Source organism: Schistocerca piceifrons, chromosome 1 (assembly GCF_021461385.2).
Source record: "Schistocerca piceifrons isolate TAMUIC-IGC-003096 chromosome 1, iqSchPice1.1, whole genome shotgun sequence".
NCBI classification, from domain to species: Eukaryota; Metazoa; Arthropoda; class Insecta; order Orthoptera; family Acrididae; genus Schistocerca; species Schistocerca piceifrons.
The window spans coordinates 328,708,479-328,726,466 of NC_060138.1; the positions used below are offsets into that span (position 1 = coordinate 328,708,479).

Genomic DNA, 17,988 nt, shown 5'->3' on the forward strand with positions numbered 1-17,988 from the left:
AAAACACTGTGTGGAGTGACAAATCATGGTACACAAGGTGGCAAATGGATGGCAGGGTGTGAGAACGGTGAATGCCCGGTGAACATCATCTGCCAGCACGTGTAGTGCCAAAAGTAAAATTTGGAGGCGGTGGTAATATGGTGTGGTCGTGTTTTTCATGGAGGAGACTTGCACTCCTTGTGGTTTTGCATGGCACTATCACAGCAGAGGCCTACAGTGATGTTTTAAGCACCTTCTTGCTTCCCAATGTTGAAGAGCAATTCGTGGATGGCGATTGCATCTTTCAACATGATCGAGCACCTGTTCATAATGCATGGCCTGTGGTGGAGTGGTTACACAACAATAACATCCCCGTAATGGACTGGCCTGCACAGAGTCCTGACCTGAATCCTATAGAACACCTTTGGGATATTTTGGAATGCTGACTTCATGCCAGGCTCACCGACCAACATTGATACCTCTCCCCAGTGCAGCACTCTGTGAAGAATGGGCTGCCATTCCCCAAGAAACCTTCCAGCACCTGACTGAATGTATGCCTGCGAGAGTGGAAGCTGTCATTAAGGCTACGGGTGGGCCAACACAATACTGAATTCCAGCATTACCGATGGAGGGCACCACAAACTTGTAAGTCATTTTCAGCTAAGTGTCCAGATACTTTTGATCACATAGTGTATCTATAGTGCATCAGGATGGCTGGCCAGTACTTACATTCAGAAGAAAAAAATTCTAGTACGGCCAATAGTTTCTTCTTCAGGCAAGAAAGGGGGTTGGTTGGGAAATATTATAAAGGAGGGGAAGGTCATCTCACTCCTTGTTGAGAAGGGTCCACCTGTTGTGAGGATGAGACCACTCTTCTCCAATTTACCCCTACTTCCTTCCTGACGAAAAAATTTGTAAGTTTTGAAAACTAGAATAGTTTCAGCTGCTACTGTGTATACCCACTGACACAACTGAATAATGTATCTCCCGAAGATAAACACTGACCAACCATTCTGTCTCTCTGTAATTTTATAATTTACTCAAGTAAATTTTTCCTTTGATACGACTATCTATAAAGTGTCCACTCCTTTAGTACTGTCTCTACGAATCTTGCCATCACAGGAAGGTTTCGATTTTTAATCAAGCACAGCTGCCTCACACTCCTTACATTTGAGTGTGTATTGCGACAGATAAGGCATAGGAAATCAGTTTCACTGGAGATAGATCATGATTGTGTAGCAATGGGGAAACAGTAGAATTCATGCCACAAAGCCTACGATATTCTAATGTCAATAAACCACCATGTTCTCTTATAGTTATAAAAGTTATATAGGCATTCCAACCTAAAGTTGCAGATTTCAAATTATAATTAATACACATTTTATGGGCTCTTACTTTCTTATCTCATATTTTCTTACAATTGCTTCATAATTTAATGACTGTGAGAGGATAAAAGGTGACTTAGACAAAATTTCTAGTTTGTGTGATAATGGCAGCTAGCTCTAAAAGTAGGAAAATTCAAAATTAATGCAGATGAGTAAGAAAAACAAACTCATAATGTTCAAACACAGCATTAGTATTGTGCTGCTTGACACAGTCATGTTATTTAAATACCTGGGTGTGACTTTTCAGAGTGATACAAAACGGAACGAGCATGTGAGTAGTGTGGCAGAGATGGTAAATGGCTGACTTCAATTTACGAGGAGAATTTCAGAAAGTGTGGTCATCTGTGAAGGAGACTGCATATAGGACAGTAGCACAACCTGTTCTTGAGTACTACTAACAGTGTTTTGGATCTGCACAATGTCAGATTAAAGGAAGACACTGAAGAAATCACAGGTGGCCTGTAATTTTTTTGTTTTGTTTTGTTTGTTTTTTACCACCGGTAAGTCTGAACAACATGCAAGTATTACGGAGATGCTTCAGGAACTCAAATGGGAATCCATGGAGGGAAGGCATAATTCTTTTTGACGAACACTACAGAGAAAATTTAGAGAACTGTCATTTGAAGCTGAACACAGAATGATTTTACTGTTGCCAACATACATTTCAGGTAAGGATCATGAAGAAAAGATATGAGAAATCAGGGCTCATACAGAGGTATAAGCCAGTCTTTATTCCCTATATAGGAGAGGAAATAACTAGTACTGTTACAGTGTACCCTCCACCATGCACCTCACAGTGTTTTGTGGAGTATGTATGTATATGTGGATGTAAACTCACTATGTCCAGTCTGCTCATACTCCTCTTCTACACACCATTAAAGCATATTATGAATGGAAAGTTCCATCAGGAAAGTGTCGTCGTCCATGTTCACTGACTACTCTTTTTTTTAAAAAAAATAAATAAATAAATAAAAAAGACTGATTTGCAAAAACTGAAGAAATATTATCTCCCAGTCTTTATCATCATGAAGAGAATGGCCCCTCTGTCAAAGATCTATATAGCTAGTGTGCAAAGTGCAAACACCTGCAATTACATGCAGACTGAACAAAGAATTATAAGCATTTTAAAAATCAGTGACATAATGGTTCAGTTGCATTTTCAAACAGAAAATGCAAAGAATAACTTACCCCTCAGTTTTTCATCCATTCCCAAAGTCTGAAGAAAGCATACAAAAGAAGTTAAAATACTAAGTGAACATTGTTTATACAGCAATACCAAATTCAGTTTAACTGTATCATGTGAATGACATCATTAAAGTACATGTATGAATAATTTCTATGACCACTGTCAACAATCTAGTTAATTTTAGTTGTATGGAGACAAATTCCATGCCCAGTTCTTGATCATTTGCAAGCAATAATTAAAATACTAAGAATGAGTGAATCAATCATTTAACAGCCTGGTTCATATTTTTCCAGCTTTTTTTAGAAAGAGCTAATACAGATAAACACAGTGACAAAATTACATAGCCTATCAGATGTCAGCAATATGTATTCTTATTATTCAAATGAATGTGCTTCAAGTTGAAAGAGTACTGATAAACAATGTAGCTGCATTAGCAGCTACCTACATATTTAATTAAATAACACTTTAGTGCTACAATTAGCCATGAACGCTATTGCTCTGTATTTTTAATTTATAAGTATTATGAAAAGTTATGAAACTTCTGAGATTTCAACATAAATGCAGAGAAATAAGATTTATTCACACAATTAAGTACAAAACAACATGCTTCCTCTGATGGTTCTCCTCTGAAAACACACACACACACACACACACACACACACACACACACACACACACACACATATACAGAGAGAGAGAGAGTGTTTTCCAATTAGCTCCACAGACTGACATTCTCCAAAAGTTCACTAAGGTTTCCAATACTGTTTATGTGCCTATCAATTACTCATTGCCTTTGCTACGTAGCGAGTGGTTACTTTATCTACTGATACACTGAATTTAACTTTTACTTATATTTTGTTGATTTCCCTAGAAACCTTTATGTGATATATTCTAGTCATCTCCAAAATGTTTACACATTGTGTCCAATAACTAACAGCAATGTTTGTAACTATACAGCTATCATTTATTTCTGCCGAATGTTACAACCCTCATACTCTAACTTATGGTAGCCAATAGAATTGTTCATGCAATAATTCTTTGGATGCTTCCCACCACTCCATCTCCCATGCAACACTGAAAATTTTCTGTATACAATCAATAACCTTGTTTCAGAGTGGATTATCTAATAAAACCAATAACTTATTAAAAAATCAGAAGATTCCCCATGCCCATATATGTGTCTAAGGAGGTGTCACAAATTACATACTCTGTTACATTTACAGTTTTGTATGGGCATTCCACTCTACTTCTAATCACCTAGTCAATTTATGATACAGTATATAGAACACTCTTGTCATATGCCATCACTCTGACAACTCTTCCACATCACAAGTCATTCTGACCTGATGCTACTGACTTCTTCTTCTTCTTCTTCTTCTTCTTCTTTAAGCAGCCCTATGTCTTTTTTGCTCAACCCCACCAAAAGGATCTGTGCTAGATTTAGGCCCAACTGAAACCAGTGTTCACACTATTATGTTTATCAAATTCCCAATTACAGACAACATTTGACAATACTGACAATCACAATATGTAGATGTGAGTACAAAAAATCCACATACATAGTTCTGGTATCATTGCACAGACGAATCTATCAAACTGTGACAATGTGGGTCATTCCACGTCAAATCACGCAGATAATGTCACCCATCATCTCAGATTTTCATGAAACTTTGCACATTTGCTTATCTTTCTGCTCTCACTCAAAGTTTTTTCTATATTGAATTTTGAATGTAGTGATATTCTGATAACTGAGCTCTGCAGGAATGTCAATGCAAAATGTACTTGTATACACAAATGCCCATAACTCAGGTGTTCATGAAGCTTTTAATTTGGAATTTTTTTCATAAGTTAAGAGAAGCACTTACTTAACAGATATGGAATTATTGAAGCAGTAAAGTTACAAAGAACAATGCAAAAAAACTAAATATGTGTTAATTTCCAATTTCTGGAAAAACTGCAGCCACATTGAAAAATGCTTATATCACATTTCTGCTACCTGGTGGGAACTCATAATTGGTCTTAAATAATCCCCAAAACAGTACACATTGTAATAAAATAAAATTATTAATGGGTTTTCTACAAATGGACTCACAAATAAATCTGAAATCATTATGTTGTGATGAAAAAATTATAATAATTCTAAGTAAGATCATCCATAGCTGACACACACTGATTCAGAGATTCACAAAACTTTTTCTACTAGTTACTTTCTGCATGGCAATAGTCAATGTGAAATTTCTCCACATACTTTATATAGTTAGAGGGGAAAAAATGGAAATTTTTTGCAAATGTAAATGCTGCAACTTAAGTTTGTTATTTTGATTGCATTACTTCAGACAGTAATAATAATAATAATAATAACAGAACATATCTTATTTTCAACACATCACTGTCATATTTCTCCACACATCACAGAAGGGATGTATCTTTATTGGTAAAAAAGTTAATAACTATTCTTGCCTTATGGGAATACAGAAAATCAAGCTACTGTGGCCCAAACAATGATTTTTAAATATGTATAACACTTTCTGACAGCTGATGCAAGATTTATTTTTATCGAAACTCTGGTATTATTTTTTAAAAAAGAAAAAAGAAGCAGCATCCTGAGTTTTGATAGATACTGGATATTCATTTAACATGTCACATCACTGTTCAGGTCATTCAAATCAGATTATGTAAACTGACAACCTATAATAAGGCTGCCTCATGAAAGTACAGAGCCAAAGTTATAAATTTAATTGAAACATTTTCATTACACAGGTTAACTTTATTTAGGGTGACAAATTAAGATCTTTAAACAACAATTATTATAGACACAATAATGTTAATTTAAAATGTACATGTTCAGTAGTGATGATCCCTGAAACTATCAATGAAACTCCTTAAGAGCATCTCTGTTTTTAATCCACTGTGACCAATTATATTCTGTTAACTTCATACCTTTTTCATTAAAGTAATACAGTCTGCCTAATGTTGATTTAGGAACACCAACAGCACATAAAATGTTTTCCAAAGGCACAAAACAAGAGTCTTCCCTCTCAGGCCAAAAGAATGACACTGCTTGTCCAGGAGCATGAAGAAAAAGTAGTTCTGACAAAGGCAAAGTAGCACCTGTCATCATATACAGTTGATACATAAGAATTTTGTCGAGGACAAGTGTGTGTCCACTGTGGGGCATTTTCATTGATTGAAAAATAATCAAGGACAGCTTTTCAGAAGAAGTTCTCTCCTAATCTATAAGGAAACACAAGAAAGTGGTTTGTAATGGTGAAAATTACTGGTACCAGGTACTGTGCGGGTTGTCGAAAATCTCTTCTCAAGGTTCTTGCATAGGAAATCTACACAGACTTTCTCTATTAAAAAACCATTTATCATTATTAGCTTTGCAGAAATCGTAAACACCAGATGCAGTTGTTATTTGTGCATCATTCGTTAGTTGAACACTAACTCTTCTCAATATATGTTTTATAGTTCCTCCCAAAGCATTGCACACAGATTTACCATGGTTAGCAGCAAAAAGAGAATGCTCAGCGTCAATAGAAAAATCATTTTTGTGCTCACACAAATTTTTAAATCTTTTTCTATTCTTACATTGAGCAGCACATCTGTCAGTGAAATAATGCATTTTCTTCACTTGTGGGTAATTCTCTACCAGCCACTTATCGATTTCTTCCTGGACAGCATTCACAAATCCTACATCATGTTCCATATCATAACTTATAAAGCAGTGGTTCACTATTACCAATTTAGTTTCTTCATTTACCACATAAACACACATGGGATGGATTGTACAGATGCTTCTTGTCCAGTTGTAACTCTGAATTGCATTCTGAATTACAAAACTAAAGTTTTCAGCAAAGTCCATTAACAGAACTGCTTTTGCTGAGGTTAGATTTTCTTTCAATTTTTTCAATGATTTTGACTGACACTTAGATCTAAATGAGTGTTTTTTAAGTGCCTGTAATTTTGTTACCACCAAGTCCACGTATTCACCAACAGTTGCAGACTGCTTTACCAATTCTGCCCAATGATCTGTGTTTACCCACTGGCTGAACTCTATTTCAACATCAGCATCTTTGTAAGCTAATTTCTTTTTAAATAATTCTGACAGTCATCACTGGGGACAATTATCATAGTGATTAGGCATGCAGATGCAGTTTTTAGAGTCACGTACAATAAATTTTATAAGTTCTTTGTATGTTTCTTCAATGTGTTCTGCATCTGAAATCAGTTTTGCATTTTGATGGATACCACACACACACACACACACACACACACACACACACTCTCTCTCTCTCTCTCTCTCTCTCTCTCTCTCTCTCTGAATGAGTGCAGGCACTTCAGCTAAAATAAATCACTTCGATCTCAGTGAACAAAATTTCGAAAGACCAATGTTAATGTTTGGATTCTTTCATTTAAAACATAAGTATAGTTCCCTTAAGTGGCAAAGGGTGTCTTTTTTGCATATACACATTCTTATGAATGCTAACTTTGTCTTTTGCTTCTGGTAACATTCAAGTATATTCAGCATATTGGTAGACATTAGTGACAACCTTTACCACTTAGCAGCAATAACTTTCCCCCTGCTTGATTTAGGAATTGATAAAACACCAATTAATGTTTTCAGTTTCCTTGCTTGCTTTTGATCAAGTGGGTGGAGCTAACCCTCAAAATCTTTGGCTTTCTTAATAATTTCATCATCAACTTTTTCTTCTCTATGGTCAGAAACTTCAATACTGCAGTCTAATGCCTGGCACAATTTTCTTTCAAAAACATGCTTCACTTTTTCTACCCACTTTTTGCCATTGAAGCCTTCCTATGATTTGGAATGGAGTGAAGTTTTAAGAAGAGCACCCCAAATCATGTAAAGCTTTACTTGCATCCTCAATACTTTTACTTTTTAGTACTGATTAATGATATATCACCTCCGGGTCATCTGCATCACTCTCATTTCTATCACTGATGTCAATTTTCTGTCCACAAATCTTATGACATGTTGTGCGCAGTTTTTGGCCTGGTTTTACATAAATTCTTTTAGCAGTTAATTTTGTAGACAAAGACAAGTAACCTGGTCTCAAAGATGTCTTAACTGCTTGTGTTTTTTGAAAGGATCACAACAAGTTCTTTGATGACTTCCAAAAAATTAAATAATAGTATCTGTGATGTCCACATATAGTAGTACTTTCTTGATCTTGAGGAATACTTATATTGGATCGCAGTAATATCAAATCTCGTTGGTATTCACTTAGCTCTTCTAATTTTTGGAGTTTTTACTAAGGTATAGGTTGCTAAATGACATGGAGTTTTTAGTAATATTCCAACAGTGCAAGAATTCACATTTTCCTTTACAATTAAGTGAGCACTAATTCACTTAAAACATACTTTATACAAATGGAATGATAGGGCTGCACCACAAACAGATATGGCCTGTCTCACAGAAAGAAAAAAAGCAACTGAGCCCAAACAGACTAATTGTTGCATGCCAGTTATTCTCAACAATGAATTTCTGCAATTGTTGCATTGTTTCAATGCCTATAAAGGTTTCAAACAAGCTACTGCTGCCTAAGAACACTTTTTATCGCTGTGAGTAGGTGACTGGCTGAACACACAACTTACATAAGTACTGAATTAGTCAAATGAAAGAAAATAAATTTACACCCTTAAAGTTAACTTGCCAGCTTGGAATGAGTTATACTTAAATATGCTAATTTGATACCCTTGCATCTGAGACAGTGAGTGGACGAACTTATTTAAAATGACCTTCTCCTTCACAGCAAAAAACAGTTTGATTTCAGATGTGTGTGTCAACTGGTGGAAGACCCCCTAAAATTTTTATTTTATTAGGAAGCTTACAATCTAAGGTATTATTTAAGACCAAAAACAGGTTCCCAGCAGGTTGGAGAAACGTGATATAAACATTTTTCCACATCCTAGTATTTTTTCCGAAATCGAAAATTGAATATACGTTAATATTTTTTTTAAATTTTCTATGTAACTTTACTGTTTCAAAACTGATATCTGTTAATTATATTTGCTTATGCTTATATACTTATAAGTACCCATTCCCAACTATATAGTTGGAACCAACTCCCCCTGAAACGAATTGCCCTTCTTTCCACAACTAATTTAGTATCATATTTGGCTTCTGAAAAATATCTTGTGTGGTTTGATATTTCTTATTTCAAAATATAGTCTCTCTACTAACTTTAGGCACAATATGAAGAAACCTTTCCTTTATAGCTTGTCTTCATCTTTCTATACTTCTAAAGTATTTTCTTTCTTTCTTTCTCTGTTTCCTTATACAAACCTCCAGTCCTACGACAACTAAATTTAGTGCAGTTATCTAGCATTCTGCAGTTAGCAAAAACAAAACTATCCCAATTTAGGTGAGTGTAGCCACTTTAATATTCTACCATGGCTGGTAAAAGATTTTGTTCTAAAGAACTATTATATACTGAGAAGTGGTTATACAGGGTGAACATCAGAAAAAACTGACGAACTGCAGGGATGAATTCCTGACTGGAAACGGAGGAAAATAGATCCCATGAACATGTATCTGCAAATGAAACTTCCTCTGACCACATGCCACGTGTTTCGCTTGTGTTGCAGACTGTGAAATTGACGCAGTGTACTGTAACCAGCAGAATGGTCTGGTATTCATGTCGAGAACACGTCAAAATGGTATTTGTGTACCACCAAGAAGAAGGACATGGTCGAGAGGCAACTAGACTATACCAAAACAAATACGCTCACAGACACCAATCACATCAAACAACATTTCAAGCTCTTTTTGTATGTATGTGTGATCACAAGTTCTTTCAGACAAACACTTTTTCGTACTTTGGCTGACACCATATGGCAGACCACTTGACTGAAGCTTCTACTTGTCTCAATATCCTGTAGAGCCTGGTCCTCCAAATCTGGTGTATGCATAGTCCACTGCCTCCCTGTACATTCCTGTGTCTGAAAGAACCCATGATCACAAAAATGCCCAAAAAGGGCTTGAAACATCGTGTGATGTGGTTGGTGTCTGTGATTGTATTTGTTTTGGAATAGCCATGCTGCCTCTTGACTGTTCCTCTCTGCTTGGTCATACACAAACACCATCCTGACATGAATATCAGACCATTCTGCTGCTTACAGTATGCTGTATCCATCACACAGCCTGTAATACACAAGGAACACATGGTACATGGTCAGAGGAAGTTTCATTCATCAGCACCATCTGGCATGGCAATTATGCATTTCCAGGTACATGTTCACAGGACCTTTTTTCCTCCATTTGCAGTCAAGAATCCGCCCCTGCAGTTTGTCAGTTTCATTAATGTTCACCCTCAGTGTTAATAATCCAACTATTTAATTACTTAATGATATCAATATAATGGAAGGAAACATTCCACGTGAGAAAAATTATATATAAAAAAACAAAGATGAGGTGACTTACTGAACAAAAGCGCTGGCAGGTCGATAGACACACAAACAAACACAAACATACACACAAAATTCAAGCTTTCGCAACAAACTGTTGCCTCATCAGGAAAGAGGGAAGGAGAGGGGAAGACGAAAGGAAGTGGGTTTTAAAGGAGAGGGTAAGGAGTCATTCCAATCCCGGGAGCGGAAAGACTTACCTTAGGGGGAAAAAAGGACAGGTATACACTCGCACACACGCACATATCCATCCACACATACAGACAGAGAAGGTAAGGAGTAATTCCAATCCCGGGAGCGGAAAGACTTACCTTAGGGGGAAAAAAAGGGCAGGTATACACTCGCACACACGCACATATCCATCCACACATACAGACACAAGCAGACATTTCCTGATGAGGCAACAGTTTGTTGCGAAAGCTTGAATTTTGTGTGTATGTTTGTGTTTGTTTGTGTGTCTATCGACCTGCCAGCGCTTTTGTTCGGTAAGTCACCTCATCTTTGTTTTTTTATATATAATATTTAATTACTTAGCTAGAGACTGCACAACCCACATTTGTTAACAAAGATAGTAATGAAAAAATAAGTCCAAGTATGTTCATTAAGACTCACCTAAATTCTCCTGCACTCTCCGAGTACCTGGAAGATCTAGTTCCATAAGTGTCTCAACACTTATAATACTGGGATAGCCTTTTAACTGGCAGATAGCACTGTATGGACATGCATGTGCTCTTTCATTTGCCACTAGAGTTGATCCTGGTCGTATTTGCTGTGTAACATACATTAGAGCTTCTTCAACTGCTCCTTGATGTTCCTGTCACGCAAAGGAAAGACTTCTTAAAATTTAAAGAATTATGAGCTATTTAGTAACGGTAAGGGAGTCCCTCATAACAAGTTTTATTCTCTCAAAAAGAAAATGCGAAATGCAACAAGGCAATTAAATTTTGTGTAAAACTTGATAATAAAATTCATCTGTTGTTTTTCCATCAGTATTTTTACTATGCCAATATACATTTATAAATCACAGATACATCATCAAGACTGCAGTTATCATGTAAGGACCTAACTGCAATGTCAGCACACCAGAAACACCTATCTACAATTGTGTTGAATTTTTTGTACATGACACCACAATGAAGTCTCTCCCTCACGTTTAATCACTTACATCAACAAATACAGTTGATACGATAGTATACACAGGACTGCTGCCAAATATCTACATTCGGTTTGGACTCACCAGCAAGAACAGTGAGCGGAGGCACAACATACTTTGACAGAAAAGCTCGAAACTCATCCAGAACTTCATTTGCAGAATCATTTCCAGTTACAACATAAAAAGCAAATGAAAATCATTCCAATGGAGAAGTCACTATTGCCTGGCCTAGAAAGTGGTCATTACATAAATACAACAAGACAATGTCAACTCTTTTTTTAATGTGAGAATGACAATATTTTGAAATACATAGCTTGAAAAAAATGATCCTTTTCTATATTTTCAAAGTGTGCAGAGGTTTGCAGCAGCCAACATACCTTCGAATAGGTTAAGTTACTGGAATATCAGTCCAAATAGAGGAAGAACCGGCGAGAGAACTGCTTTTGGTATATATGGAATAATTTGATATTTGTATAAAGCAATTCAGAAGAACCCTAAAAAACCTAAATAAGTGAGCCTGTCCACCTGGATTGATGATGCCATAATTAAGTTTGATATTTCTGCAAAACAGCTGGTCATTTTTATCACTTGCTGTGAGTAAATGTGTTTCTGAAGGCTTCAGCCAGATTGTGAGGTACTGTTAGTAATCCATTTATATCTGATTTCAACACATGGAGATCATTCAGTCAACATTCAATGAAATGTACATCTGTACGCATTTTCAAATAATGATTGGGTGGTTTGCAAGATCTTAATAAACCAAGTACTGAATCTCAATTTTTGCATAAATTGAAACCTTGATAACTGCCAAGGCAGCAAGTGTCATTAATGCTTTTAAAATATGTTTTGTGTGCCTGCTAACATAGTTCATGTGGTAATAACTAGATGGCCATGTGGTACTTCGTCTTAGCTACGTCCTGCAAACTTTTAATTTTTTACATTTACTGAGCATCTCTGCATGTGTGTACACACCGGATTTTTTACAGATGAAGTAAATGGGCATGTTAACTGACTATGACAAACTACTGACAGGAACTGAACCTGGAATTGCTGAGTTTTTGCTCCAATTGGTAAAGTTATTCTGAAACATACATTTTCACATGATCAAGAAGAAAGAGGTGATAACTCTTTTCTAAAAACATTCACATTGTGCCTAACAGCAGATAGCATGAAACATTGAATTTCCATGTAAGCACTAGTAATTGACTGAACTCCTTTTGATAACAAAATGGTGGAGTTAACCTGAAAATTTACCATGGAAGGTTGGTAGAACATAATTAAATACTGGAAAATAAATTTAAAAATCGTGTCTTGGAAAGTGGTCACCAATTGTTCTTGAGGAGGTGTAAACTGCATCAAAACAGAAAAGTGGGTCTGAGGTCACATTATAAAAAAGAAAAGACTACAAACATTACAGATGCAAAACTTGACTTACATTAGTATCAGTTCTATATAAGTAAAGCGATCCACACTAAATGACAAAAAATAGCCAGGACTGACTAATGACTCAATGCGGACCTTTAGATTTGTAGCCTGGAAAAAAGAAACTTCTTACCTCTTTAATTTAATCACATTAACACTGTTCACAACACCAGAAAAATCTGTGTGGTTTCCAGTGTTTATGCTAGTCATCAGGGCACAATCACTTCAGTTACAATGCAGAAGTGGTTAAGTGACATGCAAAAGTCTCGCCTGAAGACTTATTTATATGATCACAAAAATCTGGATTCAACTAAGTTACTGCTCTTATCATACCTCTTCGCATGGTTATACTATGTGCAGTATACACCAACATCTGCTTGGTTGTTTCAGTGAGCTGTGCCGATCACATTCCTTACACCTTCCCTCAACTGCCTTGGTGTAAAACATGCCACATTCGGACAGAATTTTGCATGAACTGTGTGTTTGGTGGCCTTTACTACATTTAATATTCCACATGGAGATTAAATTGGCTCAGCACAGGATAGATAAGTATTACTTGCTTATAGTATCTGTACTAATAAGACTCTTAAATCAATTGGAAACAACTAAACCCTCAGTAAAATACTGTTTGGAAACATAAGCTAAATGGCACACCTGTTCCAAGATCCTTGCCCATATTCGAGCAGGCATTTGGCTTGTGTCAGCTATACATAAGACCTTCTTGGTGTTTTTTTTGCCAGCGCAATCAATTACGGCTGGATTAGACGTCATGTAACCATCAGGGAATATATCAATAACTACTACAGCATTGTCACCACCAAGAAGCCAAGCATGGTTGTGGTCTTCCACATACTTGCTTGCCACTTCACTGCAACGGTCGTAGATTCGTTTAACTACATGATCTTTAATACCTGAAATAAGAATCAGAGGCATATTTAAATATATATATGTATATACATAACTGAGAATGGTTAGGATATTAACAAAACTTCTCAACAAAATTACTTTTTACCAAGAACGAAGTGCACACAGTTTAATACATCGTCAATGTAATTATCATAAAAGCAGGGCGAAAGCTCGACTAGCCAGAAACAAGGAAGAGCAGCAGTGCTGACCTTTTTTAATGACACATTCTAACACTTCTCTAAAGTGTTTTAGCAAAACCAAATTTCCAAGATTAAGCCAGATGTTACAGTCTAATTGAAATTAATTGTTAGCTCACAACCATCATGTGCCACTACAGTGTTTCCACAACAGCTGCCACCTGCCACGTGTGTAAAACTTTGTCAAACAGATGCCTGCTAAAACAGAATGCAACACCTTCTGCTGTGGTCAGCGACATCTTAATAGCCAGTTGCCAGGTCTCAATATTTGCACTGTTAATAACTGCCTATTCTGAATGTATTGGATGCTGCTTACTATTATTAACACTCCAAGAGAGTTGACATTTTGTTCTAGGCCACTGTCAACAGCAGGCACTATGTGCATGACACTACAAGCTCAGACTGGAGGAACTCGGTTCCTAGGTGTTCAATGTCAACAAACAGTTAATTTTAATCAGGTTAGAGTAACATTAATGCAATTATAAAATAAAGAGTGTATTGTGTTTATGTTGAAGAGAAATTGTGTAAATTATCTTATTAATACACCACTCTCACACAAACATTGATACTCTGAAATAAGTAAGAATGAACGCACTTCTTCAAAGCAAACAGTGTAAGTTACTCATTTTTCAACACTTGTGTGCTGTTAATACCACTATGTTGCTTGGAGGACTTGTATGTTAGTGATATCATAGAACATGTGACCTCACTGATAAAAGCCGCTGAGCATGGACAATGATGAAATAAATTTTTCAAAACAGTAAAGATGTTGCTGAAAGTGATAAATTTCAAACAAATACTTAATGCAACGGCAAGTGTATGACAATCATAATGCCACTGTACATTTTGAACACTGAATCTCAATAAGGATTACATATTTTAAATTTGTTAAATGTAATGTGGAAGTTAAACAATGAATGGAGTATCAAATATTTCAGATCCACTCTCAACTCAGAATTAGGGAAAGAAATCTCTATTGCAATATTTCTCAAATTTCATACTTCAACTGTCTTCTACATCTAGTATTTTAACCACTGATTCGAAAACACACACTCAGCAAACTAAAAGGGTCGTTTACCACTCCCTTGAGCAAGTAACAATCACAATAAAAATGCCAAAAATGAATTCACTCCTTGTAATACCACTAAGGAGCTTAGAAAGTATATTTGTTACTGATGATCAGTCAAAAAGCACATAATCTCAGATTTTATCAAGCTAACTTATTACAAGTATGTATGGACATAGGCATAAGTTGGATATAACCGAATAAGGTAATGCATTTGTGAAGACACTGGGCTTCAATTCAGTTAGATGGAGAATCAATTCAAGGAAAAGCTGGGACGATTTGTTAGAGAATGTTACAGCCAACCAATTGCACTTTCATTAAACATATGTGTGAATATAAATACGTCTAAGTATTTGACATTAGGTTTTCCTTATTATTAGGCTGATAAATGCTACATCATTGTACAATGAACTTTGTACATATAAATTGCTAATAGAAATGCACTGAACACAATTCTTAAAGCAAAATATGACAGTTACTTATATTTCTGATACAGAGGTAGGCTTACATGAAAACAACCTCTCTGCAAACTTACCTAAAGTAGCTGAAGCTTGGGCTACAGGAGTTTGTTCACACCAACATAGAATTGCTTGGAAAATCTGTTTCAATTCACATTTTATGTGTATAAAAAATGACCCTTCTCTTATTGATAACTTCTTAGAACAGTTCGGGCACGCCCAGTTATATTTGTCAACAACACGAGCTTTATTCCACGTCATGTATCCATTTACGCCTTTACAGTCCTCATTTGTACATCTCCAGGTTCTTCGAAGTAAACCCATTTCCTTCATCCATTCGCACAGTTCACCCTCATGACCGGGTGTTAGCATAGGTCTAATAACCATGTGAAAATATTCGCAATGCCTGAAAATTGTCGAACACAGTGGAGGATAAGGCCAGCGAAACACGATGTCGCATTGACTGTCATATGACATTATTAATTTGTATTTGTTTTCTAGACCGAATGAATTTTTTTAGATACCTCGTAAATTCCTTTGGCGACGAATCATCTGTTCTGGGCTCGTCATTCTCCGCGCCCTGATCCATCGTGCTAATCAATAAATACATAATATGTTAACCTGTTATATACAAATACAGAAAAATAAGGAGACTGTACGTAATAAAATTAACCAAACTGTCTTTTACAAGTTACCTTGTAAAATCGTGCGAAGACGGTTCTTCTGTTTTCATCTCTATACTTTCTACTGCCTGTTCCATCATTTTATTTGAAAAAATATGGAAAACGTAACACTGACACAAACAAACAGAATATAAATAAAGGAACGATACCTAATAAAATTAATCAAGTTGCCATTACTGTGTCAAAGAGTGTAAACAAATACTGCGTGGCAATCGCGTCAGTCGATAGTCCTCGTACGTTGCTGCATGACTTGTAATATATTAGGAATTTGCCAGTATAAAAAGCTGATATAATAACGAAATATGTGATTTATAAATCAAAATTTACGGCGTTTTATTTTTAATAAAGACGGAATTAGATTTTTGTTTGACAGAACTAAATTGTTGGTGTAACTGATGCTCTTTAAATCGAAAGACACAATCGATAAGTAACGTATGGAAAATTTATAACGTATAAACCTGTTCTGTCACTGTCTTTTTAAGTTTTCAACAGTTGGTCCCGTTACTTCCGGATACAGCCCAAGAAGCACGGCGGAATGAACGTAGAAGTGAGGTTGTGGTTAGGCAAGTATTGTGTGTGGTTCACAATGAGGCCTTACAAATTTACATAGCAAAATCTAACCCTTTTTTTCTTTCGGCAGAACAGCATTGTTCTTTATCATTTCCCCCTCTGCAGTACAAAACCCAAGTCAGGATATACCAGGAAATGCTTTCTCGTAAAAAACACCTTCAGAAACGAGTGCTATGTAGTATCAGCAAAAGGATGTAGAATGTTATAATGACACATTTTATTGTTATTGTACCTGTATGACAGAAATAGATATACATCCACAAACAGATGGGAAAAATACACGTTCCTACTTATTTGTTTCATAACAAAGACGAGAACATTTTTCGCTAGGTGTTACACATCCTAGTCATATGAAAACGGTCACTACAAGAATAATATGTGTGGTGTCATATGTATGAGGCAGCGTAATAGTCATTAATAATGGCGTTACGTCTATTGCTGTTTAAAATTATTAGGCGTAATTAAAAATGTATTAACATTTTTGTCTAGTAGGAAGTATAATTCTTCCTTTGAGGCCTAGTGTGTAGAGACTGGTTACAAACTCATTTTAAAACGTCTACATAAATTTATTCGTCTTTAACGCTGCCAACAAATACGAGTTATCTAACCGAGTGTCGAGACTATTGCCCCTCCTTCGTACCCAAGGCGCAGTGGTAAGCAACGAACTTATATTCAAGCGTGGTAGCAAATGCCCTGCCATTCATCTATTTTGTATGTTACTTCGGGCGAATGCTGTGATGGTTCTTTAACATAGTTCATGGCTGACAGTGAGTTTCTTTCCTCTTCATTGTCATTTCTGTAGTGCGACTTTTACTTCCAAACGTTTAGTATTTTCCTCGCGTAGTATGAATCAAATTTTAATCTCTTCTATTTGACCATGGACTGAGCACACAGTTTTATAATCCGTCGTTAAAACGGACAGTCAACCAACCAATCGTGAGTGAAGTTTTCAATGGTGACCTTGAAGAGGAGTCATGTGAGAGCTGCACATACGGGATGACGAAAAACAGACAGATAGCTCCCATGAAAGGATCCGATTTCGATTCCCATTACCGCCAAGGACTTTCCTTTGGGGGCGCGGAAGGGATGAGAATTAGTACGGGGTTCACTCGTGGTGTCAACTGGTGAGGTACTTGGAGTTTCTTGAACGAGATGTAGTTCTCCGCGGTCTGGAAAGTAGACAAAACGGCCGGGAGAGCTGACCACATGCGTCAACATACGGTATCCGCACGACGGCGAACGACAGAGAATGAGACGGCAGCCAGCCTTCAGGGGCTGAATTGGAGCTCTATATTCAAATGTACACCCTCCGTCGTATTTGTGTATCTGCCATCTGATATGAGAAGTTTCACTAGGTGCAATGAACATGTCAGTTGATCGTTTGATGACTGGGAAAAAGTCATTTAGGGTTTTAAATTAAATGTTCGACCCACTTTCTATTACACGGTGATTTCACCCAACTCTGGAGGATTGCGTAACAATTTAATTTTCTTAATGGTTCTAGTAGCATCTCGTTTTTGGCTTCATGAATTATTTTTAAAAAAAAAAAAAAAAC

The 17,988-nt window shown here is 36.4% G+C and overlaps 1 protein-coding gene across 1 annotated transcript in view; it reads right to left on the minus strand.

Annotated features, from left to right (window-relative positions):
* Positions 1-15,978, minus strand: part of LOC124805142 — a 28,197-nt gene extending 12,219 nt beyond the window's left edge. The window contains exons 1-5 of the mRNA XM_047265612.1: positions 15,876-15,978; positions 15,705-15,773; positions 15,258-15,586; positions 13,208-13,464; positions 10,591-10,792 (exon numbers count right to left, since the gene is read on the minus strand). Coding sequence (XP_047121568.1) covers positions 10,591-10,792; positions 13,208-13,464; positions 15,258-15,586; positions 15,705-15,773; positions 15,876-15,943 — 925 coding nt within the window. The 5' untranslated portion in view covers positions 15,944-15,978. The remainder of the gene's footprint in view (positions 1-10,590; positions 10,793-13,207; positions 13,465-15,257; positions 15,587-15,704; positions 15,774-15,875) is intronic.
* Between the last annotated feature and the right edge of the window lie 2,010 nt (positions 15,979-17,988).